The sequence below is a fragment of the Panulirus ornatus genome, chromosome 1, assembly GCF_036320965.1.
Source record: "Panulirus ornatus isolate Po-2019 chromosome 1, ASM3632096v1, whole genome shotgun sequence".
NCBI lineage: Eukaryota > Metazoa > Arthropoda > Malacostraca > Decapoda > Palinuridae > Panulirus > Panulirus ornatus.
The window spans coordinates 14,219,108-14,244,437 of NC_092224.1; the positions used below are offsets into that span (position 1 = coordinate 14,219,108).

Here is a 25,330-nt window from a genome sequence, read left to right on the forward strand (position 1 = left end):
AAGGAACCAAAGCAGATGGAGGAATAGTACACGAGTTGAATTCAGTTGATCAGTTGGTAGAGGCACTGAATGTATGTTTGGATCATGATGAGGTACCTGAGGATTGGCAAAATGCATGTATAGTGCTTGCCTATAAAAACAAGAGGGACAAAAGTGAGTGTTTAAACTACAGATGGTTTTGTGTGTTAAGCAAACCTGTTGTGTGGGAAGGTACTGATTGAGAGGATGAAGGCATGTACAGAGCATCAGACTGAGGAGGAGCAGTGTGGTTTCAGAGGTGGTCGATGATGTGTGGATCAGGTGTTTCCTTTGAAGAATGTATGAGAAATACTTAGAAAAACAGATGGATTTGTATGTGGCATTTATGAATCTATAGAGGACACATGATATGGTTGATAGAGATTCAAGGAAAGTCTTAAGAATACATGGTGTGGGAAGTAAGTTGCTAGAAGCAATGAGAAGTTTTTATCAAAGGTGTAAGGTTTAAGTAAGAGTAGGAAGAAAGGAGAGTGAATGGTTTCAAGTGAAGGTTGTTCTGTGGCAGTGGTGTGTGATGTCACCATGGTTGTTTAATTTGTTTATGGATATGGTGGTGAGGGAGGTAAACAAAAGAGTCTTGCATAGGGGAACAAGTATGCAGTCTGTATGGGATGAGAGGGCATGGGATGTGAGTTGTTGTTACTTACTGATGATACAACACTGGTGGCTGATTTGAGTAAGAAACTGCAAAAGTTGGTGACAGAGAGTGAATATGAATAAAAGCAAGATCATTTCTTTAGCAAGGTTAAGGGACAAGTTAGTTGGGATGGAAGTTTGAATACAATAAAATTGGAGGAAGTGAAGTGTTTGGTGCCTAGGAGTGGACATGACAATGACTGGAACCATGGAAGCAGAAATGAGTAAGGTGGGGGAGGGGGCGATGGTTCTGGGAGGGATGAAGAATGTGTGGAAAGAGAGAACGTTATCTCAAAGAGCAAAAAAGGTTATGTTTGAAGGATTAGTAGTTCCAACAATATTGTATGGTTGCAAGGTATGGGCTATAGATAGGGTTGTGCGGATGAGGTCAGATGTGTTGGAAATGAAATGTTTGAGGACAGTATGTGGTGTAAGTGGTTTGATCAAGTTAGAGGGATATGTGGAAATAAAAAGAATGTGGCTGAGAAAGCAGGAGAAGGTGTGTTGAAATCATTTGGGAACGTGGAGAGAACAAGTGAAGAAAGGTTGACAAAGAGGATATACATGTCAGAAGTGGGTTCAGTGGGGTTGAGGGGCAAGTTAACTGGGATGTAAGTTTGAATGGAGAAAAATTGAAGGAAGTGCAGTGTTTTAGATATCTGGGAGTGGACTTAGCAGCAAAAGAACCATGGAAGTGGAAGTGAGTCACAGGGTGAGGGAGGAAGCAAAGGTTTTGAGAGCAAAGAAGAATGTGTGAAAGGAGAGAATTTATCTCGGAGAGCACAAATGGGTATGTTTGAAGGAATAGTAGTTCCAACAGTGTTATATGGTTGTGAGGCATGGGCTATGGATAGGGGTGTACAGAGGAGGGTGGGGGGTGTTGGAAATGAAATGTTTGAGGACAATATGTGGTGTGAGGTAGTTTGATCGAGTAAGTAATGAAAGGGTAAGAGAGATGTGTCGTAATAAAAAGAGTGTGGTTGAAAGAGTGAGGGAGGAAGCAAAGGTTTTGAGAGCAAAGAAGAATGTGTGAAAGGAGAGAATTTATCTCGGAGAGCAAAAATGGGTATGTTTGAAGGAATAGTAGTTCCAACAGTGTTATATGGTTGTGAGGCATGGGCTATGGATAGGGGTGTACAGAGGAGGGTGGGGGGTGTTGGAAATGAAATGTTTGAGGACAATATGTGGTGTGAGGTAGTTTGATCGAATAAGTAATGAAAGGGTAAGAGAGATGTGTCGTTATAAAAAGAGTGTGGTTGAAAGAGCAGAAGAGGGTGTATTGAAATGGTTTGGACATATAGAGAGAATGAGTGAAGAAAGATTGACAAAGAGGATATATGTGTCAGAGGTGGAGGGAACAAAGGGAAGCGGGAAACCAAACTGGAGGTGGAAGGATGGAGTGAAAAGGATTTTGAGTGATCGGGGCCTGAACATAAAGGAGGGTGAGAGGCATGCAAGGAACAGAGTGAATTGGAATGGTGTGGTATATCAGGGTCGACATGCTTTTAATGGACTGAACCAGGGCATGTTAAGCATCTGATGTAAACCATGGAAAGGTCTGTGGGGCCTGGATGTGGATAGGGAGCTGTGGTTTCAGTACATTACACATGACAGCAAGAGATTGAGCGTGAACGATTGTGGCCTTTTTTTGTCTTTTCCTGGCGCTACCTCACTGGGGGGAATGGTATTTCATGTGTAGCAGGGTGTTGATGGGAATGGATGAAGGTAGCAAGTACGAATATGTATATGTCTGTGTATGTATCTGTATGTATACGTTGAATTGTATATGTGCATGTAAGGGCATTTATGCACATATATGTGTATGTGGGTGGTTGGACCTTTCTTCATCTGTTTTCTTTGCACTACCTCACTGATGTGGGAAACAGTGCTTAAGTATAATAAATATAAAATTAATAAATGTGTATATGAGCGCATGGGCCATTCTTCATCTGTTTCCTGGCATTACTTCGCTGACACAGGAAACAGTGGTTAAGTATTATAAATAAATAAATATCAACATAAAAAATAAAGAATAAAACAAAAGTATATGTTACTAATCCATGAAAACTTGGCTGACAGGAGCTGTAACCATGCAACACATGTAGCTGTGTAAGTAATCTATGAGATATTTTGAGCTCTGAACAGATGGTAGGAAGAGTAACTCAGTGGTGGATGGATGTTGATTGGCCAAGGCCAGGTCCTTTTTAAGAAATGAGCTGCTATGAGTAACTTTGGGTAGTTCATAAAGGGTGAGCAATGCCTATTGCCTCCTTGCAAATCACTTACACATGAATTCCCAAGATATATATCTCATGCTTCTGGGACAGACTACAGAAAAAAAGAGCAAACCCTCTATGTATTGAATTGTTGTACTTCCACTTACGCCCATAACCATTTGCTATGAACACTTGGTGCAGATGATAATAAATTTAGTCAGAGTTTTAACTTAGAGTTTATTCTCTAAACTATATAGTAAATCATAAATGAAAAGTTATAAAAAGTAAGAATTTTTCTGTTCTAGTAACACACCTGGTAATATGGATATTGGGCAGAGAGTTGCACCATAGCTTCAGCTGCTCCCTGAGTTTCATCTGGTCCTTGTTGCTGGGTAATATAATGGTCATCCTCAAGAACAATACCACCTTCCATATCCTCTGGAATCTGTACCACTTGATGGGCTCCAAAGTCCTCCTCATCATCACTGAACTCAAGATCTGTCAAAAGTTGTATGAATTACAAAAATATTTCCGTAAAGTTTTACATATACACATTTCCATCACATTGTTTCATCAGTTGAATAATTATATGGCTAAGTTTACAAAAAATACATAGCCATCTTTCTAATGATGTCAACTCTGCCCCTTCTCCATTACAGGGCACAATGGTGCATGAAGAATCTTCCCAAAATATTGGTTATCAACCATCTACACACACTGAAGTACTTATGATCAATAGCAAAATGCTCAATACCTTTAACTCAGATTTTTGGATAATGATTTACTTAACACACCTTAACAAGTTGGGTAATATTTTCCACTCATCTTATACTGCTTAAGGGACAAAAATATCACTCCACCATCTCTCATACCAGATTATTTCATTTGCTGACAACAGCGATAGCATTGCAATACAGCACAAACAATTATTTTATACATTATCTGTTTAATAGATAGCAATAACTCCTGGGCCATGAAATATATTTCCCATTCTTGATAAAGGACACATTGTCTACCAAGACATGTTGAATGCACGACATGCAAAAGCCAAAGAAACTAAGTCACAAAATTCATAAGGACTTTATCATGATGTAAGAGCACAGTTCCTCATTCAAAATGATCATGCAATTGATATAGAGGAGCTTTCCTTTCCACAAACCTCAAGTAGAAATTCAAAACCAGGACATATCATGTGCGTTCTACAGTAATATGGATAAAAAAGCAAGTGACATATGTATTAAGAGAAAAGAATGATAAAGTTGAGTTTTGGACTCAACTTTCTTAAGGATTTATCATGAAGGAAAAAAAGGCAATTTTCCTTGCATCTTACAGTAACAACTTGAAATCAAAGCTTTGAAAAATAAGACATAGTTAAACATCTTAGAGGCTTTTGTAGTATCTGTCCTTAACTTTCACCCATTCAGTGCTATGGGCATTTGGTGACAAATAGCAAATTGCTATGGCACCAACCTCCACACAAAATCTCCCACCACAAGATGAATTCCAAAAGAACTATAAGCTCTGCCACAGATGGCAGCCAAAACAACGAACAAGTATACCTTTCTATTCCAAGAATCCCTTCTATACTTATGAGGCTCTCACAGTACTCAGGAAGCTGATCAAGTCCACCAGTCGGGACCATAGATTATTATGTGGTGCAAGGCTGTATGTGCATGCATGCCCAGAAAGTGCAGGGAAATTGTACAGAATGTCCTTGATGTCTTCTTTATGGTCGTTGCATGTGCCCAGAAAGTGTAGAGAAATTGCACTGTAAGTGCTTGGTGTCACTGGGTCTTGGGATATGGTGAAACTGTGTTTACAGTTTTGTAGTGATGCATGATGCCTAGAGTGTAAGTGAGATAGTGTGACTTGTTTGTCTGGAGAGTGGTTTCTAAATAGTATATGTCCAGAGGGTTGGATTTTAAGACTTAGTTGGGAACTCAGTTGTTTAGAGCATGCTTGGTTATTTCAGGTTTCATGTGCTTTCTCAACATTCTATTTGTTGGAGGTGGGGGGATCTGTGAGTAGAGGTTACTGAAGTGTGAAACAAGAAAAGGCAGGGTTTTAATTTCTACTTGAGGGTTGGTTGTTAATTACAGAGTGGTTAGGTTGGGAAGGTGTCTAGTACTGCTGCATAGGTTTTCATGCTGAAGTTGTTCTGAAAGCACTATTTTGTGTGGTTTGCATCTTTATCATATTTGCTTTCCAGAAGAAGGAAGGCCAGGTAGGTGAGGCATACATATAGTGGAACAGTGTTCTGAGTGCATTTAGTTTGTGTGATGCTTTTGTGTTGATGCTATTGGAATGGGGAGTAAATGTCACATGTGATGCCTAGAATACTTGGTGTTTTGTTAAAAGGGAGTGACTGTCCATTCAAGGTGACTGAAGAGTGTTAGCTGGATTCATGTTTGTCTGCAATTAAGAGACTGAATGATCATTTCTGTCAAGATGCAGATATTCTCCTGTTGGTAGCCATTGCTCTAAGTGAGTTATGGAGTGCTGCATGTTTGTTGTTGTCAATGTGATGTCAGAATCTATACATGTAAGGACCTTCATACTGAGGTTTGCCTGAATTAATGGGAGGTCATACAGGAAGAGATCTAAGTTACAGAAAGAACTACTCCTTGGGGAATTTACTTTAGAGTTTGTGTTTGGGAGGAAAGGCCACTGTAAGTGACTGGTATAGTGGCTGGGAATGAAAATGACCAACCACATTTTGTTGTTGTGAAAGGTGGAGTCAAGTATTTCTTGAGCAAGGATAAGTCATGGGACTGTGTCAAATACTTTGTTGATGTCTATTGGCACTACTAATGTAGGGGAGGGTGTTGGGTTGGTTGCATCCATCTAGGATATGCTGTTAGAGTGACTGGATGTGACCCCATGCTGTGAGAAGTTTTCTTTGATTTTCTTGAGGATCATTTTTTCACAATTTGTTTATGGATGGGATTGTTAGGAAGATGAATGCAGGAGTTTTCGAGAGAGGGGCAAGTGTGCAGTCTTTTGTGGATGAAAGGGCTTGGGAAGTGAGTCAGTTGCTGCTCGCTGATGATACAGCACTGGTGGCTGATTCGGGTAAGATACTGCAGAAATTGGTGACTGAGATTGGTAAAGTGTGTGAAAGAAGAAAGTTGAGAGTAAATGTGAATAACAGCAAGGTTACTAGGTTCAGTAGGGTTGAAGGACAAGTTAATTGGGAATTAAGTTTGAATAGAGAAAAACTATAGGAAGTGAAGTGTTTTAAATATCTGGGAGTGAACTTAGCAGTGGATGGAACCACAGAAGCAGAACTCAGTCACAGGGTGGGGGAGGGGACAAAGGTTCTGGGAGAGTTGAAGAATGTGTGGAAGGCACGAACATTATCTCGAAGAGCAAAAATGGGTATGTTGAAGGAATAGTGGTTCCAACAATGTTATATGGTTGCGAGGCATGGGCTATAGATAGGGTTGTGCGGAGGAATGATCATGGATGTGTTGGAAATGAAATGTTTGAGGACAATATGTGGTATAAGTAATGACAGTAATGAAAGGGTAAGAGAGATGTGCAGTAATAAAAAGAGTGTGGTTGAGAAAGCAGAAAAGGGTGTGTTGAAATGGTTTGGACACATGGAGAGAATGAGTGAGGAAAGATTGACAAAGAGAATATATGTGACAGAGGTGGAGGGAACAATGAGAAGCGGGAGACCAAATTGGAGGTGGAAGGATGGAGTGAAAAAGCTTTTGAGCGATTGGGTCCTGAACATACAGGAGGGTGAAAGGCATGCAAGGAATAGAGTGAATTGGAGTGATGTGGTATACCGGGGTGGACATGCTGTCAATGGATAGAACCACGGCATGAAAGCATCTGGGGTAAACCATGGAAAGGTCTGTGGGGCCTGGATGTGGAAAGGGAGCTGTGATTTCGGTGCATTACACATGACAGCTAGAGACTGAGTGTGAATGAATGTGGCCTTTTTTGTCTTTTCCTGGTGCTACTTCGCTGGAGGAGGAGGAGGGGGGAGGATGCTCTTCATGTGTGGTGGGGTGGCAACAGGAATGGATGAAGGCAGCAAGTATGAATATATACATGTGTATATATGTATATGTCTGTGTATGTATATGTATGTATGCACTGAAATGTATATGTATGTATATGTGTGTATATGGGAGGGATGGGCCATTCCTCATCTGTTTCCTTGCGCTACCTCCCTGACACGGAAGACAGCGTTTAAGTATAATACAATATAAATAATTAAAGTATACTAATCCATGGGAGGGTAATAGCCAGCCTGGTAACAGAATGCATCTTGACAGCATGAAATCTACGAAAATACTGTGCTGCTAGTGGCTGGGATTGACTGTATCAATGACATCATCTTTGGATCGGTCTTAGATTAGCCAAGAGCAGGTCCAAAACAAGTGAGATGCTGCTACCAAGGATAAGTAATGAATGAAGAGGAAGAAAGGCCAGTGCTTCCTCAATGAAAATTATGAGGACTGGAGGGTCATAACCCTGATTTTTAAGAAGGCATCCAAAGAGTCCCTTAAGCATATGTAACAAACTGCATAGGAGAGAGACAAGTAAAATCAGAGAAATCGTAATGTCAATTTACCTTCCTCTAATACATTCCTTTGCTCCTGTTGTATCCTTCGTCTTTTAGCTGTTGGCATCATGTCATCTTCATCGCCATCCACTACATTTACATGCTCATCATCTTCATCACCTGTAAAAGTTGTGGGGGATATTATAAAAGTTTCACAGGCACTAAGTTGCTTTAGATCCCAACAGTAATCATATGGGTACAAACACCAAGCCAGGTTGTTCAGCTTTACATTGCAATAATAAGATTTGGCCTTAATTCACTTAAAGGTAGCATATTTATAAAATGATTAACAAAGATTGAAAAAAGTTGAGCTACTGATTTCTATGAGAGTCACTGAGAAATGCTGCTAAAACTTTTTCAATCTTTGTTAAACATTTTACAAAGATAATATCTTTACTGTAATTAAGGTAAAATCTTACTATCGTTACATAAGCCGAATAATGTGGTATGGTATTTGTACCCATATAAATGTCACTATTTTCTATAATATATCATAAACCATCAAATATGCAAACAGCTCTAATTAGACTATCAGCACCCACTGTCTCTACAACCAATAACAAGCCTCTTGTGTATAAGTGGACAGGGCTTATTTGACTTTTTTTACGATCAGAGTATAAATACCAAAGATCAAGCCAGATAATGAGCAATATGAGAATAAGAATAATCCCTATGAAATACAGAAGGCTGATGATGAAAATGTTCAATGTGTTAATAAGAATACTGTTCTGGTATACTGTCATTGACAATATAAGCTGAAATAAAGAAACTAAAAGATAATCTTCAAACATTTTGCATGTTAAATTAATGGCATGGACACATGAAATATTATGACAAATTAAAAGAACTATAACTGTAAAGTTATGAAGCATGATAACAATATAAAATCATTTATGTGTGGCAGCATACAAACCGACAATCAAAAGAGAACTGAATGGACGGCTAAAGAAAGTACTGGATTAAAGTAAAATTGACAGCTACAGAATCAAGTACAATATGTAATAAATAGTAAGTACTAAGTGCTACTTTTGTCTCAGGTGAAGCCTACTCATAAGTATTACATATGGGAAGAGGAAAGTTATTAAATCAGTAAATATTCCTACGAATTTTAAGATGAAACTATACACAATTGTATGAGTGCCTAGCTTGAAAGACAGAAAGACTCTTCAATGTTGTATTCATGAGATCAGGAACTTGAGAGTATCATACAGGAAGTTTTCAAAAGAAAACTGGATGTATGGCTGAAGTAAGTCCTAGATCAATATAAATTTGATGACTAGAGAAGATATGTGGCTGTAAGATGAAAGCTGGCAAGGCAGCAGGTTTGGATGGTATTGCAGCGGAATTTATAAAAAAAAAAAAAGGGGGGGGGGTGACTGTGTTGTTCATTGGTTGGTGAGGATATTCAATATATGTATGGTTCATGGTTTAGTGCCTGAGGATTGGCGGAATGCATGCATAGTGCCATTATACAAAGGCAAAGGGAATAAGGGTGAATGTTCAAATTACGAAGGTATAAGTTTGTTAAGTATTCCTGGGAAATCATATGGGAGGGTATTGATTGAGAGGGTGAAGGCATGTACAGAGCATCAGATTGGGGAAGAGCAGTATGCTTTCAGAAGTGGTAGAGGATGTGTGGATCAGATGTTTGCTTTGAAAAATGTATGTGAGAAATACTTACAAAAACAGATGGATTTTTATGTAGCATTTATGGATCTGGAGAAGGCATATGATAGGGTTGATAGAGATGCTCTGTGGAAGTTATTAAGAGTATATGGTGTGGGAGGTACGTTGCTAGAAGCAGTGAAAAGTTTTTACCAAATATGTAAGGCATGCGTACGAGTAGGAAGAGAGGAAAGTGATTGGTTCCCAGTGAATGTCTGTTTGCAGCAGGGGTGCATGATGTCTCTCCATGGTTGTTAAATTTGTTTATGGATGGAGTGGTTAGGGAGGTGAGTCAGTTGTTGTTCAGTGATGATAAAGCACTGGTGGCTGATTCGGGTGAGAAACTACAGAGTTGGTAACTGGTAAAGCATGTGAAAGAAAGCTGAGAGTAAATGCAAATAAGAGCAAGGTTATTAAGTTCAGTAGGGTTGAGGGACAAGTTAATTGGGAGGTGAGTCTGAATGGAGAAAAACTGGAGGAAGTGAAGTGTTTTAGATATCTGGGAGTGGATTTGGCAGCGGATGGAACCATGGAAGCAGAAGTGAGTCACAGGGTGGGGGAGGGGGTGAAGGTTCTGGGAGCATTGAAGAATGTGTGGAAGGCAAGAACATTATCTCAGAGAGCAAAAATGGGTATGTTTGAAGGAAAAGTGGTTCTAACAATGTTATATGGTTGCAAGGCATGGGCTATAGATAAGGTTGTGCGGAGGAGGGTGGATGTGTTGGAGAAGAAATGTTTGAGGACAATATGTGGTGTGAGGCGGTTTGGTCGAGTAAGTAATGAAAGGGTAAAAGAGATGTGTGGTAATAAAAAGAGAGTGGTTGAGAGAGCAGAAGAGGGTGTGTAGAAATGGTTTGGCCACATGGAGAGAATGAATGAGGAAAGATTGACAAAGAGAATAAATGTGTCAAAGGCAGAGGGAACGAGAAGAAGCAGGAAACCAAATTGCAGGTGGAAGGATGGAGTGAAAAAGATTTTTTGCGATCGGGGCCTGAACATACAGGAGGGTGAAAGGCATGCAAGGAATAGAGTGAATTGAAACAATGTGGTATACCGGGGTGGACGTGCTGTCAATGGATTGAACCAGGGCATATGAAGCATCTGGGGTAAACTATGGAAAGTTTCATGGGGCCTGGATGTGGAAAGGGAGCTTTGGTTTCGGTGCATTACACATGACAGTTAGAGATTGAGTGTGAACAAATGTGGCCTATTTGTCTTTTCCTGGCACTACCTCATGCGCACGCGCCGGGGGGGGCAATGCTTCTTCTTGTGTGGCAGGGTGGCGACAGGAATAGATGAAGGCAGCAAGTATGATTATGTACATGTGTATATATGTATATGTATGTGTATGTATATATGCATTGAACTGTATGGTATGTATATGCGCGTGTGTGGGCGTTTATGTATATAAATGTGTATGTGGGTGGGTCAGGCCATTCTTTCGTCTGTTTCCTTGTGCTACCTCACTAACGCTGGAGACGACGATTAAGTATAATGAATAAAAATGAAAATATTTAGAAATACAGAAGTCATTTGCTAACCAATGGGGTTGCAAAGTTGCTAAAACTGTGGTTGGCAATGTAGAGTATCTATGGGATATGGGAGTTAGGGGAAGTAGAAGTGGCCCTTAAGATACAAACCTAAAGCTCAGTAATGAACACTTCAGGTTGATTAGAAAAAAAAAAATAATTTACTTCCACACAACAAGATTATCTTCTAACACTATAAAGAAATGATGCACAAAACTGTAAAGTCACCACTGATGCTGTATCATCATACTTGGCAACATGGTTGGTAAAATTGTATACATTATTCTAAATGTGTAGACTCTACACAGACGTTGACAAATAACCTCTGTATTACACTGCAGAAATTATGAATGAGTTTAATGAGGGAGAATGGAGGGCATTTGTAAGAAGGATAATGAAGTCTATGCTTCTTTCTTAAACTTGGTTTCATACTTGAAATCTATTTCATACACAGGAACAGCAATGATAGCAAATAACATGAATTTAGTCAGAAATATTACACTACTCACACTATAAAATGTCAGGTAGAGTGGCTCACTTGTACAGAGAAGATGTTGAAGGTGCATTCTTTCTCAGAAATATTCTAGATCTCTATCAATCATGTCAACAGTGTCTTTGATCACCCCAGGGGTCACACAAGAAGAAAACCAAGCACCGCTGCTTCATAAGTTTCTCTACGTGAAGAAAGGCCAAGTTGAGGGAGGTCTGGGATGACCAACCATGGTGGCCTCCCTCTCCTTACATAATTCTACTAAAATCACTCTGTAAGTCACTTATTTTGTCACACTCAACTTACCCTTCTTCACTTTCCTCACCAACTCTTAAATATCATAACTGTTCTTCCTTATCACTATGATCTTCCACCAGTCTACATATACTCTGTGGGGTCACCATGTACACATGACCCACAGGTCACTGATCATAAACTTACAATGGTGGTTGGAGAGATAAAGAAGAAAGAATTTTTCATTATACCATAATGCCGACAGAGTAAACCTGCATATCTAAACAGGGGTGGGAAAAGTTGAATCATCATGGGAGCAGTTTAAGGGTAAATTTCTAAGAACTGGAGGTCCTAAAACCATTGCACCATTCAAAGTAATATGGCTGATATCTTGTTCACTAGTTGTTGTAACAAGTATGTGAAAATCTATAATAACCTTGGGCTTAACAGAACAATAATAATAAAAACTAGTCTTTTGAGCACCAATTTCACTGTTTTCATGGACTGATATTAATATGATTATCAGTCCACAATCATTATTCTTCAAAATGCATAGTGGTAATGTACCTGAATAACCAGTAAGATGATCAGATGGGGACCCTAAATGGTGGTCAGGATGGTCTTGCTCAGGTTCAGCATAGGTGTAGTTGGCATCATCATCTGGCCCAAGAGATGTGCCAAGAGAATCTGTCTCTGCCTGTTCTAATGCTCGCTCTTGTGCTAAAGCTATCTTCTTCTCTAAGGCATCAAGGTGAGTTTCATACTGAAAAATAATGAAGAAGAGAAGGAAGATATTTAGGGTATCTAGTTTTCTACTAATGGCAAGCACAATTAATATCAAAATGCTCTTCGGTATAACACATTCATGGGATTTGCGTTTATCTCACAATTTGAAGAAAAAAAGGAAACATGATCATAACTTTTCAAGTTTCAAAATCAATTTCACAAAGACAATACCTGAGCAGTTTTACAAAAATTATACAAGAACAATCACTGAAAAAACATTCAAAACTGAGCAAGAAATGTATCAATATGTCTAGGAATAGTGTGGATGAATAGAACAAAGTGGGGAAAAAAGGAGAAATTGAAAAACTAAAATTGAAACAGCACCCCCCCAACCTCTGCGGGTGCACAAGGTAGCACTAGTAAAAGACAACAAAGGCCACATTCATTCACACTCACTCTCTAGCTGTCATGTGTAATGCACCAAAACCACAGCTCCCTTTCCACATCCAAGCCCCACAAAACTTTCCATGGTTTACCACAGACACTTCACATGCCCTGGTTCAATCCACTGACAGCACGTCCACCCCAGTATACCACATCGTTCCAATTCACTCTATTCCTTGCACGCCTTTCACCCTCCTGTATGTTCAGGCCCTGATCTCTCAAAATCTTTTTCACTCCATCCTTCCACCTCCAATTTGGTCTCCCACTTCCACTTGTTCCCTCCACCTCCTACACATATATCCTCTTTGTCAATCTTTCCTCACTCATTCTCTCCATGTGACCAAACCATTTCAACACACTCTCTTCTGCTCTCTAAACCACACTCTTTTTATTATCACACATCTCTCTTACCCTTTCACCCCACACACCACATATTGTCCACAGGCATTTCATTTCCAACACATCCACCCTCCTCCTCACAACCTTATCTATAGCCCATGCCTCGCAACCATATAACATTGTTGAAACCACTATATTATTTTTATTTTTCATTATACTTTGTCGCTGTCTCCCGCATTTGCGAGGTAGCGCAAGGAAACAGACGAAAGAAATGGCCCAACCCCCCCCATACACATGTATATACATACGTCCACACACGCAAATATACATACCTACACAGCTTTCCATGGTTTACCCCAGACGCTTCACATGCCCTGCTTCAATCCACTGACAGCACGTCAACCCCGGTATACCACATCGCTCCAATTCACTCTATTCCTTGCCCTCCTTTCACCCTCCTGCATGTTCAGGCCCCGATCACACAAAATCTTTTTCACTCCATCTTTCCACCTCCAATTTGGTCTCCCTCTTCTCCTTGTTCCCTCCACCTCCGACACATATATCCTCTTGGTCAATCTTTCCTCACTCATCCTCTCCATGTGCCCAAACCACTTCAAAACACCCTCTTCTGCTCTCTCAACCACGCTCTTTTTATTTCCACACATCTCTCTTACCCTTACGTTACTCACTCGATCAAACCACCTCACACCACACATTGTCCTCAAACATCTCATTTCCAGCACATCCATCCTCCTGCGCACAACTCTATCCATAGCCCACGCCTCGCAACCATACAACATTGTTTGAACCACTATTCCTTCAAACATACCCATTTTTGCTTTCGAGATAATGTTCTCGACTTCCACACATTCTTCAAGGCCCCCAGAATTTTCGCCCCCCCCCCACCCTATGATCCACTTCCGCTTCCATGGTTCCATCCGCTGCCAGATCCACTCCCAGATATCTAAAACACTTCACTTCCTCCAGTTTTTCTCCATTCAAACTCACCTCCCAATTGACTTGACCCTCAACCCTACTGTACCTAATAACCTTGCTCTTATTCACATTTACTCTTAACTTTCTTCTTCCACACACTTTTCCAAACTCAGTCACCAGCTTCTGCAGTTTCTCACATGAATCAGCCACCAGCGCTGTATCATCAGCGAACAACAACTGACTCACTTCCCAAGCTCTCTCATCCCCAACAGACCTCATACTTGCCCCTCTTTCCAAAACTCTTGCATTTACCTCCCTAACAACCCCATCCATAAACAAATTAAACAACCATGGAGACATCACACACCCCTGCCGCAAACCTACATTCACTGAGAACCAATCACTTTCCTCTCTTCCTACACGTACACATGCCTTACATCCTCGATAAAAACTTTTCACTGCTTCTAACAACTTTCCTCCCACACCATATATTCTTAATACCTTCCACAGAGCATCTCTATCAAATCTATCATATGCCTTCTCCAGATCCATAAATGCTACATACAAATCCATTTGCTTTTCTAAGTATTTCTCACATACATTCTTGAAAGCAAACACCTGATCCACACATCCTCTACCACTTCTGAAACCACACTGCTCTTCCCCAATCTGATGCTCTGTACATGCCTTCACCCTCTCAATCAATACTCTCCCATATAATTTACCAGGAATACTCAACAAACTTATACCTCTGTAATTTGAGCACTCACTCTTATCCCCTTTGCCTTTGTACAATGGCACTATGCACGCATTCCGCCAATCCTCAGGCACCTCACCATGAGTCATACACACATTAAATAACCTTACCAACCAGTCAACAATACAGTCACCCCCTTTTTTAATAAATTCCACTGCAATACCATCCAAACCTGCTGCCTTGCCGGCTTTCATCTTCCGCAAAGCTTTCACTACCTCTTCTCTGTTTACCAAATCATTTTCCCTAACCCTCTCACTTTGCACACCACCTCGACCAAAACACCCTATATCTGCCACTCTATCATCAAACACATTCAACAAACCTTCAAAATACTCACTCCATCTCCTTCTCACATCACCACTACTTGTTATCACCTCCCCATTTGCGCCCTTCACTGAAGTTCCTATTTGCTCCCTTGTCTTATGCACTTTATTTACCTCCTTCCAGAACATCTTTTTATTCTCCCTAAAATTTAAAGATACTCTCTCACCCCAACTCTCATTTGCCCTTTTTTTCACCTCTTGCACCTTTCTCTTGACCTCCTGTCTCTTTCTTTTATACATCTCCCACTCAATTGCATTTTTTCCCTGCAAAAATCGTCCAAATGCCTCTCTCTTTTCTTTCACTAATAATCTTACTTCTTCATCCCACCACTCACTACGCTTTCTAATCAACCCACCTCCCACTCTTCTCATGCCACAAGCATCTTTTGCGCAATCCATCAATGATTCCCTAAATACATCCCATTCCTCCCCCACTCCCCTTACTTCCATTGTTCTCACCTTTTTCCATTCTGTACTCAGTCTCTCCTGGTACTTCCTCACACAAGTCTCCTTCCCAAGCTCACTTACTCTCACCACCCTCTTCACCCCAACATTCACTCTTCTTTTCTGAAAACCCATACAAATCTTCACCTTAGCCTCCACAAGATAATGATCAGACATCCCTCCAGTTGCACCTCTCAGCACATTAACATCCAAAAGTCTCTCTTTCGCGCGCCTGTCAATTAACACGTAATCCAATAACGCTCTCTGGCCATCTCTCCTACTTACATACGTATACTTATGTATATCTCGCTTTTTAAACCAGGTATTCCCAATCACCAGTCCTTTTTCAGCACATAAATCTACAAGCTCTTCACCATTTCCATTTACAACACTGAACACCCCATGTATACCAATTATTCCCTCAACTGCCACATTACTCACCTTTGCATTCAAATCCCCCATCACTATAACCCAGTCTCGTGCATCAAAACCACTAACACACTCATTCAGCTGCTCCCAAAACACTTGCCTCTCGTGATCTTTCTTCTCATGCCCAGGTGCATATGCACCAATAATCACCCATCTCTCTCCATCAACTTTCAGTTTTACCCATATTAATTGAGAATTTACTTTCTTACATTCTATCACATACTCCCACAACTCCTGTTTCAGGAGTACTGCTAGTCCTTCCCTAGCTCTTGTCCTCTCACTAACCCCTGACTTTACTCCCAAGACATTCCCAAACCACTCTTCCCCTTTACCCTTGAGCTTCGTTTCACTAAGAGCCAAAACATCCAGGTTCCTTTCCTCAAACATACTACCTATCTCTCCTTTTTTCACCTCTTGGTTACATCCACACACATTTAGACACCCCAGTCTGAGCCTTCGAGGAGGATGAGCACTCCCCGCGTGACTCCTTCTTCTGTTTCCCATTTTAGAAAGTTAAAAAAATACAAGGAGGGGAGGATTTCTGGCCCCCCGCTCCCGTCCCCTCTAGTCGCCTTCTACGACACGCGAGGAATGCGTGGGAAGTATTTTTCACCCCTATCCCCAGGGATAATATACATATATATACATATACATACACAAACATACGCACATATACACACACACACACATATACATATATATACATATGAAAAATATATAAAATATATATATATATATATATATATATATATATATATATTTATTTCATTTATTTTGCTTTGTCGCTGTCTCTCGCGTTTGCGAGGTAGCGCAAGGAAACAGACGAAAGAAATGGCCCAAACCACCCCCATACACATGTATATACATACACGTCCACACACGCAAATATACATACCTATACATCTCAATATACACATACATATATACCCATGCACACAATTCACACTGTCTGCCTTTATTCATTCCCATCGCCACCTCGCCACACATGGGAATACCATCCCCCTCCCCCTCATGTGTGCGAGGTAGCGCTAGGAAAAGACAACAAAGGCCCCATTCGTTCACACTCAGTCTCTAGCTGTCATGCAATAATGCACCGAAACCACAGCTCCCTTTCCACATCCAGGCCCCACAGAACTTTCCATGGTATACCCCAGACACTTCACATGCCCTGGTTCAATCCATTGGCAGCAAGTTGACCCTGGTATACCACATCGTCCCAATTCACTCTATTCCTTGCACGCCTTTCACCCTCCTGCATGTTTAGGCCTCAATCACTCAAAATCTTTTTCACTCCATCTTTCCACTTCCAATTTGGTCTCCCACTTCTTGTTCCCTCCACCTCTGACACATATATCCTCTTGGTCAATCTTTCCTCACTCATTCTCTCCATGTGCCCAAACCATTTCAAAACACCCTCTTCTGCTCTCTCAACCACGCTCTTTTTATTTCCACACATCTCTCTTACCCTTACATTACTTACTCGATCAAACCACCTCACACCACACATTGTCCTCAAACATCTCATTTCCAGCACATCCATCCTTCTGCGCACAACTCTATCCATAGCCCATGCCTCGCAACCATACAACATTGTTGGAACCACTATTCCTTCAAACATACCCATTTTTGCTTTCCGAGATAATGTTTTCGACTGCCACACATTCTTCACGGCTCCCAGGATTTTCACCCCCCTCCCCCACCCAATGATTCACTTCTGCTTCCATGGTTCCATCCACTGCCAGATCCACTCCCAGATATCTAAAACACTTTACTTCCTCCAGTTTTTTTCCATTCAAACTTACCTCCCAATTGACTTGACCCTCAACCCTACTGTACCTAATAACCTTGCTCTTATTCACATTTACTCTTAACTTTCTTCTTTCACACACTTTACCAAACTCAGTCACCAGCTTCTGCAGTTTCTCACATGAATCAGCCACCAGCGCTGTATTATCAGCGAACAACAACTGACTCACTTCCCAAGCTCTCTCGTCCCCAAAAGACTTCATACTTGCCCCTCTTTCCAAAACTCTTGCATTCACCTCCCTAACAACCCCAACCATAAACAAATTAAACAACCATGGAGACATCACACACCCCTGCCGCAAACCTATATTCACTGAGAACCAATCACTTTCCTCTCTTCCTACACGTACACATGCCTTACATCCTCGATAAAAACTTTTCACTGCTTCTAACAACTTGCCTCCCACACCATATTTGAGTGAGTGCTCAAATTACAGAAGTATAAGTTTGTTGAGTATTCTTGGTAAATTATATGGGAGGGTATTGATTGAGAGGGTGAAAGCATGTACAAGAGCATCAGATTGGGGAAGAGCAGTGTGGTTTCAGAAGTGGTAGAGGATGTGTGGATCAGGTGCTTGCTTAGAAGAATGTATGTGAGAAATACTTACAAAAGCAAATGGATTTGTATGTAGCATTTATGGATCTGGAGAAGGCATATGATACAGTTGATAGAGATGCTCTGTGGAAGGTATTAAGAATATATGGTGTGGGAGGCAAGTTGTAAGAAGCAGTGAAAAGTTTTTATCGAAGATGTAAGGCATGTGTACGTGTAGGAAGAGAGGAAAGTGATTGGTTCTCAGTGTATATTGGTTTGTGGATGGGGTTGTTAGGGAGGTGAATGCAAGAGTTTTGGAAAGAGGAGCAAGTATGCAGTCTGTTGTGGATGAGAGAGCTTGAGAAGTGAGTCAGTTGTTGTTCGCTGATGATACAGTGCTGGTGGCTGATTCGGGTGAGAAACTGCAGAAGCTGGTGACTGAGTTTGGTAAAGTGTATGAAAGAAGAAAACTGAGAGTAAATGTGAATAAGAGCAAGGTTATTAGGTACAGTAGGGTTGAGGGACAAGTCAATTGGGAGGTAAGTTTGAATGGAGAAAAACTGGAGGAAGTGAAGTGTTTTAGATATCTGGGAGTGGGTTTGGTGGCAGATGGAACCATGGAAGAGGAAGTGAATCATAGGGTGGGGGAGGGGGCGAAAGTTCTGGGCACGTTGAAGAATGTGTGGAAGTCGAGAACGTTATCTTGGAGAGCAAAATTGGGTATGTTTGAAGGAATAGTGGTTCCAACAATGACATTTGGTTGCGAGGTATGGGCTATAGATAGAGTTGCGCAGAGGAGGGTGGATGTGCTGGAAATGAGATGTTTGAGGACATGTGGTGTGAGGTGGTTTGATCGAATAAGTAATGAAAGGGTAAGAGAGATGTGTGGTTATAAAAAGAGTGTGGTTGAGAGAGCGAAAGAGAGTGTTTTGAAATGGTTTGGTCACTTGGAGAGAATGAGTGAGGAAAGATTGACAAAGAGGATATATGTGTCAGAGGTGGAGGGAACGAGGAGAAATGGGAGACCAAATCAGAGGTGGAAAGATGGAGTGAAAAAGATTTTGAGTGATTGAGGCCTAAACATGCAGGAGGGTGAAAGGCGTGCAAGGAATAGAGTGAATTGGGACGATGTGGTATACCAGGGTCAACTTGCTGCCAATGGATTGAACCAGGGCATGTGAAGTGTCTGGGGTATACCATGGAAAGTTCTGTGGGGCCTGGATGTGGAAAGGGAGCTGTGGTTTCGGTGCATTATACATGACAGCTAGAGACTGAGTGTGAATGAATGTGGCCTTTGCTGTCTTTTCCTAGCCCTACCTTGCGCACATGCTGGGGTTGTTATTTCATGTGTGGCGGGGTGGCGACAGGAATGAATGAGGTAAGACAATATGAATTATATACATGTGTATATATGTATATGTCTGTGTGTGTATATATATGCATACATTGAGATGTATAGGTATGTATATGTGCATCTGTGGATGTGTATGTATATACATGTGTATGTGGGTGGATTGGGCCATTCTTTCCTCTGTTTCCTTGCGCTACCTTGCTAACACGGGAGGCAGTGACAAAGTATAATAATAATAACCCCCTTTAAAATTTTTTTTTGGGGGAAAAATTTTTTTTTCCCCCGGGCCCCCCCTTTTTTTAAAATTTTTTTTCCCCCCTTCCCCCCCCCTTTTTTTTTGGGGGAAAAAAACCTTTTTTTTTCCTTTTTTTCCCCCCCCGGGGGGGGGGGCCCCCAACACTTATATACATCTCCACACACGAAAATATACATACCTACACACTTTCTTTGGGTTTCCCCCAACGCTTCACATGCCTGTTCATCCACGACAGCCGTCAACCCCGGGGTATACCACTCGTCCAATTCACTCTTTTTTCCTTGCCTCCTTTCCCCTCCTGCATTTTTGGGCCCCATCCCCAAAAAATCTTTTTACCCCATTTTCCACCCCAATTTGGTCCCCCTTTCTCCTGTTCCCTCCACCCCCGACACAATACCCTTTGGGGCAATTTTTCCCCTCATCTTTCTCTCCATGTGCCCAAACCCTTCAAAAACCCCTTCTCTCCTCAACCACCTTTTTTATTTCCACACACTCTTTTTACCCTTACTTATTACTCGATCAAACCCCCTCAACCACCATTGGCCTCAAACATCTCTTTCCAGCACACCCATCCTCCTGCCAAACTCTATCCATACCCCACGCCTCGCCCCCATACAACTTTTTGGAACCACTATTCCTTCAAACATACCCTTTTTGCTTTCCGAAAAAGTTCTCGCTTCCACACATTCTTAAAGGGGCCCCCAAAATTTCGCCCCCCCCCCCCCTATACCCACTTCCGCTTCCATGGTTCCTCCCTGCCAGATCCCCCCCAGATATCTAAAACACTTACTTCCTCCAGTTTTTTCCCATTAAACTTACCTCCCAATTGACTTGCCCCTCCCCCTACGTACCTAAAACCTTTCTCTTTTCAATTTACTCTTAATTTTTTTTTCCCACACACTTCCAAACTAGTACCCCGCATTTCTCACTGAATCACCACCACGCTTTTCAGCAAAAACCCCAACTGACCACTTCCCAAAAGCTCTTTCACCCCCCCCCAAAAAACTTCTTTCTTGCCCCTCTTTCCAAAACTCTTGCTTTTACCTCCCTAACAACCCCACCAAAAAAAAATTAAAAAACCAGGGGAACATCACACACCCCTGCCGAAACCTACATTACTGAGAACCAAATCATTTCCTCTCTTTCACGTACACAGCCTTACATCCTCGATAAAAACTTTTCATGTTCTAACAATTTTCCTCCCACACCATATATTTTAATCCCTTCCCACAGAGCATCTCTATAATCTATCATATGCCTTCCCAACCCTAAATGCACATACAAATCCTTTGCTTTTCTAAGTATTTCTCAAACATTCTAAAGCAAACACCTGATCCCCACTCCCCCCACTTTTGGAAACCCACTGCTCTTCCCCCTCTGATGCTGTAATGCCTTTACCCTCCAATCAAAAACTTCCCCCAAAAATTTACCCGGGAAACTCAACAAACTTTACCTCTTAATTTGAGATACTCTTTTCCCCTTTCCTTTGTACAATGGCCTATGCAGCTTTTTCCCCCAATCCTCGGACCTCACCCCTGATATCAACATTAAATAACCCTTCCAACCAGCAAAATACGTCACCCCCCTTTTTTAAAAAATTCCACTGCAATACCATCCAAAACCCGCTGCCCTTCCGGGGTTTCATCTTCCGCAAAATTTATACCTTTCCTTTTTACCAAATCATTTTCCCCAACCCTCTACTTTGACACCACCTCGACCAAAACCCCATATCTCCATCTATCTCAAAAACCCTTCAACAAAACCCAAAATATCCTCCCTCTCCTTCTACATCCACTACTTGTTTTCACCCTCCCCCTTTGCCCCTTTTACTGAAGTTTTTTGCTCCCTTGTCTTAGCACTTTTTTTACCCCCTTCCGAAATCTTTTTTTTTCCCTAAAATTTAAGATACTCTTCACCCCAACTCTCATTGCCCTTTTTTTCACCTCTTGCACCTTTTTCTTTACCCCCTGTCCTTTTTTTATACATCCCCATCAATTGCATTTTTTCCCCCAAAAATCGTCCAAATCCCTCTCTTTTTTTCCAAATTTTTTATTTTTTCATCCCACCCTCACTACCTTTCTAATCAACCACCTCCCACTCTTCTCATGCAAAAACATTTTTCGCAAACCATCAAGTTCCCTAATAATCCCTTCCTCCCCACTCCCCTTATTCCATTGTTCCACCTTTTTTCCCCTTTTTTAAAAAAATTTTCCCCCCCCCCCCCCCCTTTTTCCAAAAAATTAAAACCCCCAAAAACCCCCCCCCCACCCCCTTTTTAAAAAAAAACCACCCCCCCCCCGTGAATGTTCAAATTACGAAGGTATAAGTTTGTTAAGTATTCCTGGGAAATCATATGGGAGGGTATTGATTGAGAGGGTGAAGGCATGTACAGAGCATCAGATTGGGGAAGAGCAGTATGCTTTCAGAAGTGGTAGAGGATGTGTGGATCAGATGTTTGCTTTGAAAAATGTATGTGAGAAATACTTACAAAAACAGATGGATTTTTATGTAGCATTTATGGATCTGGAGAAGGCATATGATAGGGTTGATAGAGATGCTCTGTGGAAGTTATTAAGAGTATATGGTGTGGGAGGTACGTTGCTAGAAGCAGTGAAAAGTTTTTACCAAATATGTAAGGCATGCGTACGAGTAGGAAGAGAGGAAAGTGATTGGTTCCCAGTGAATGTCTGTTTGCAGCAGGGGTGCATGATGTCTCCATGGTTGTTAAATTTGTTTATGGATGGAGTGGTTAGGGAGGTGAGTCAGTTGTTGTTCAGTGATGATAAAGCACTGGTGGCTGATTCGGGTGAGAAACTACAGAGTTGGTGACTGGTAAAGCATGTGAAAGAAAGCTGAGAGTAAATGCAAATAAGAGCAAGGTTATTAAGTTCAGTAGGGTTGAGGGACAAGTTAATTGGGAGGTGAGTCTGAATGGAGAAAAACTGGAGGAAGTGAAGTGTTTTAGATATCTGGGAGTGGATTTGGCAGCGGATGGAACCATGGAAGCAGAAGTGAGTCACAGGGTGGGGGAGGGGGTGAAGGTTCTGGGAGCATTGAAGAATGTGTGGAAGGCAAGAACATTATCTCAGAGAGCAAAAATGGGTATGTTTGAAGGAAAAGTGGTTCTAACAATGTTATATGGTTGCAAGGCATGGGCTATAGATAAGGTTGTGCGGAGGAGGGTGGATGTGTTGGAGAAGAAATGTATGAGGACAATATGTGGTGTGAGGCGGTTTGGTCGAGTAAGTAATGAAAGGGTAAAAGAGATGTGTGGTAATAAAAAGAGAGTGGTTGAGAGAGCAGAAGAGGGTGTGTAGAAATGGTTTGGCCACATGGAGAGAATGAATGAGGAAAGATTGACAAAGAGAATAAATGTGTCAAAGGCAGAGGGAACGAGAAGAAGCAGGAAACCAAATTGCAGGTGGAAGGATGGAGTGAAAAAGATTTTTTGCGATCGGGGCCTGAACATACAGGAGGGTGAAAGGCATGCAAGGAATAGAGTGAATTGAAACAATGTGGTATACCGGGGTGGACGTGCTGTCAATGGATTGAACCAGGGCATATGAAGCATCTGGGGTAAACTATGGAAAGTTTCATGGGGCCTGGATGTGGAAAGGGAGCTTTGGTTTCGGTGCATTACACATGACAGTTAGAGATTGAGTGTGAACAAATGTGGCCTATTTGTCTTTTCCTGGCACTACCTCATGCGCACGCGCCGGGGGGGGCAATGCTTCTTCTTGTGTGGCAGGGTGGCGACAGGAATAGATGAAGGCAGCAAGTATGATTATGTACATGTGTATATATGTATATGTATGTGTATGTATATATGCATTGAACTGTATGGTATGTATATGCGCGTGTGTGGGCGTTTATGTATATAAATGTGTATGTAGGTGGGTCAGGCCATTCTTTCGTCTGTTTCCTTGTGCTACCTCACTAACGCTGGAGACGACGATTAAGTATAATGAATAAAAATGAAAATATTTAGAAATACAGAAGTCATTTGCTAACCAATGGGGTTGCAAAGTTGCTAAAACTGTGGTTGGCAATGTAGAGTATCTATGGGATATGGGAGTTAGGGGAAGTAGAAGTGGCCCTTAAGATACAAACCTAAAGCTCAGTAATGAACACTTCAGGTTGATTAGAAAAAAAAAAAATAATTTACTTCCACACAACAAGATTATCTTCTAACACTATAAAGAAATGATGCACAAAACTGTAAAGTCACCACTGATGCTGTATCATCATACTTGGCAACATGGTTGGTAAAATTGTATACATTATTCTAAATGTGTAGACTCTACACAGACGTTGACAAATAACCTCTGTATTACACTGCAGAAATTATGAATGAGTTTAATGAGGGAGAATGGAGGGCATTTGTAAGAAGGATAATGAAGTCTATGCTTCTTTCTTAAACTTGGTTTCATACTTGAAATCTATTTCATACACAGGAACAGCAATGATAGCAAATAACATGAATTTAGTCAGAAATATTACACTACTCACACTATAAAATGTCAGGTAGAGTGGCTCACTTGTACAGAGAAGATGTTGAAGGTGCATTCTTTCTCAGAAATATTCTAGATCTCTATCAATCATGTCAACAGTGTCTTTGATCACCCCAGGGGTCACACAAGAAGAAAACCAAGCACCGCTGCTTCATAAGTTTCTCTACGTGAAGAAAGGCCAAGTTGAGGGAGGTCTGGGATGACCAACCATGGTGGCCTCCCTCTCCTTACATAATTCTACTAAAATCACTCTGTAAGTCACTTATTTTGTCACACTCAACTTACCCTTCTTCACTTTCCTCACCAACTCTTAAATATCATAACTGTTCTTCCTTATCACTATGATCTTCCACCAGTCTACATATACTCTGTGGGGTCACCATGTACACATGACCCACAGGTCACTGATCATAAACTTACAATGGTGGTTGGAGAGATAAAGAAGAAAGAATTTTTCATTATACCATAATGCCGACAGAGTAAACCTGCATATCTAAACAGGGGTGGGAAAAGTTGAATCATCATGGGAGCAGTTTAAGGGTAAATTTCTAAGAACTGGAGGTCCTAAAACCATTGCACCATTCAAAGTAATATGGCTGATATCTTGTTCACTAGTTGTTGTAACAAGTATGTGAAAATCTATAATAACCTTGGGCTTAACAGAACAATAATAATAAAAACTAGTCTTTTGAGCACCAATTTCACTGTTTTCATGGACTGATATTAATATGATTATCAGTCCACAATCATTATTCTTCAAAATGCATAGTGGTAATGTACCTGAATAACCAGTAAGATGATCAGATGGGGACCCTAAATGGTGGTCAGGATGGTCTTGCTCAGGTTCAGCATAGGTGTAGTTGGCATCATCATCTGGCCCAAGAGATGTGCCAAGAGAATCTGTCTCTGCCTGTTCTAATGCTCGCTCTTGTGCTAAAGCTATCTTCTTCTCTAAGGCATCAAGGTGAGTTTCATACTGAAAAATAATGAAGAAGAGAAGGAAGATATTTAGGGTATCTAGTTTTCTACTAATGGCAAGCACAATTAATATCAAAATGCTCTTCGGTATAACACATTCATGGGAT

The 25,330-nt window shown here is 41.1% G+C and overlaps 1 protein-coding gene across 1 annotated transcript in view; it reads right to left on the reverse strand.

Annotated features, from left to right (window-relative positions):
- The window catches only part of Taf1 (TATA-box binding protein associated factor 1), a 323,621-nt gene that overhangs the window by 25,548 nt on the left and 272,743 nt on the right, over positions 1 to 25,330 (reverse strand). Inside the window, exons 30-32 of the mRNA XM_071676313.1 lie at positions 25,026 to 25,221; positions 7,480 to 7,590; positions 3,205 to 3,389 (exon numbers count right to left, since the gene is read on the reverse strand). Coding sequence (XP_071532414.1) covers positions 3,205 to 3,389; positions 7,480 to 7,590; positions 25,026 to 25,221 — 492 coding nt within the window. The remainder of the gene's footprint in view (positions 1 to 3,204; positions 3,390 to 7,479; positions 7,591 to 25,025; positions 25,222 to 25,330) is intronic.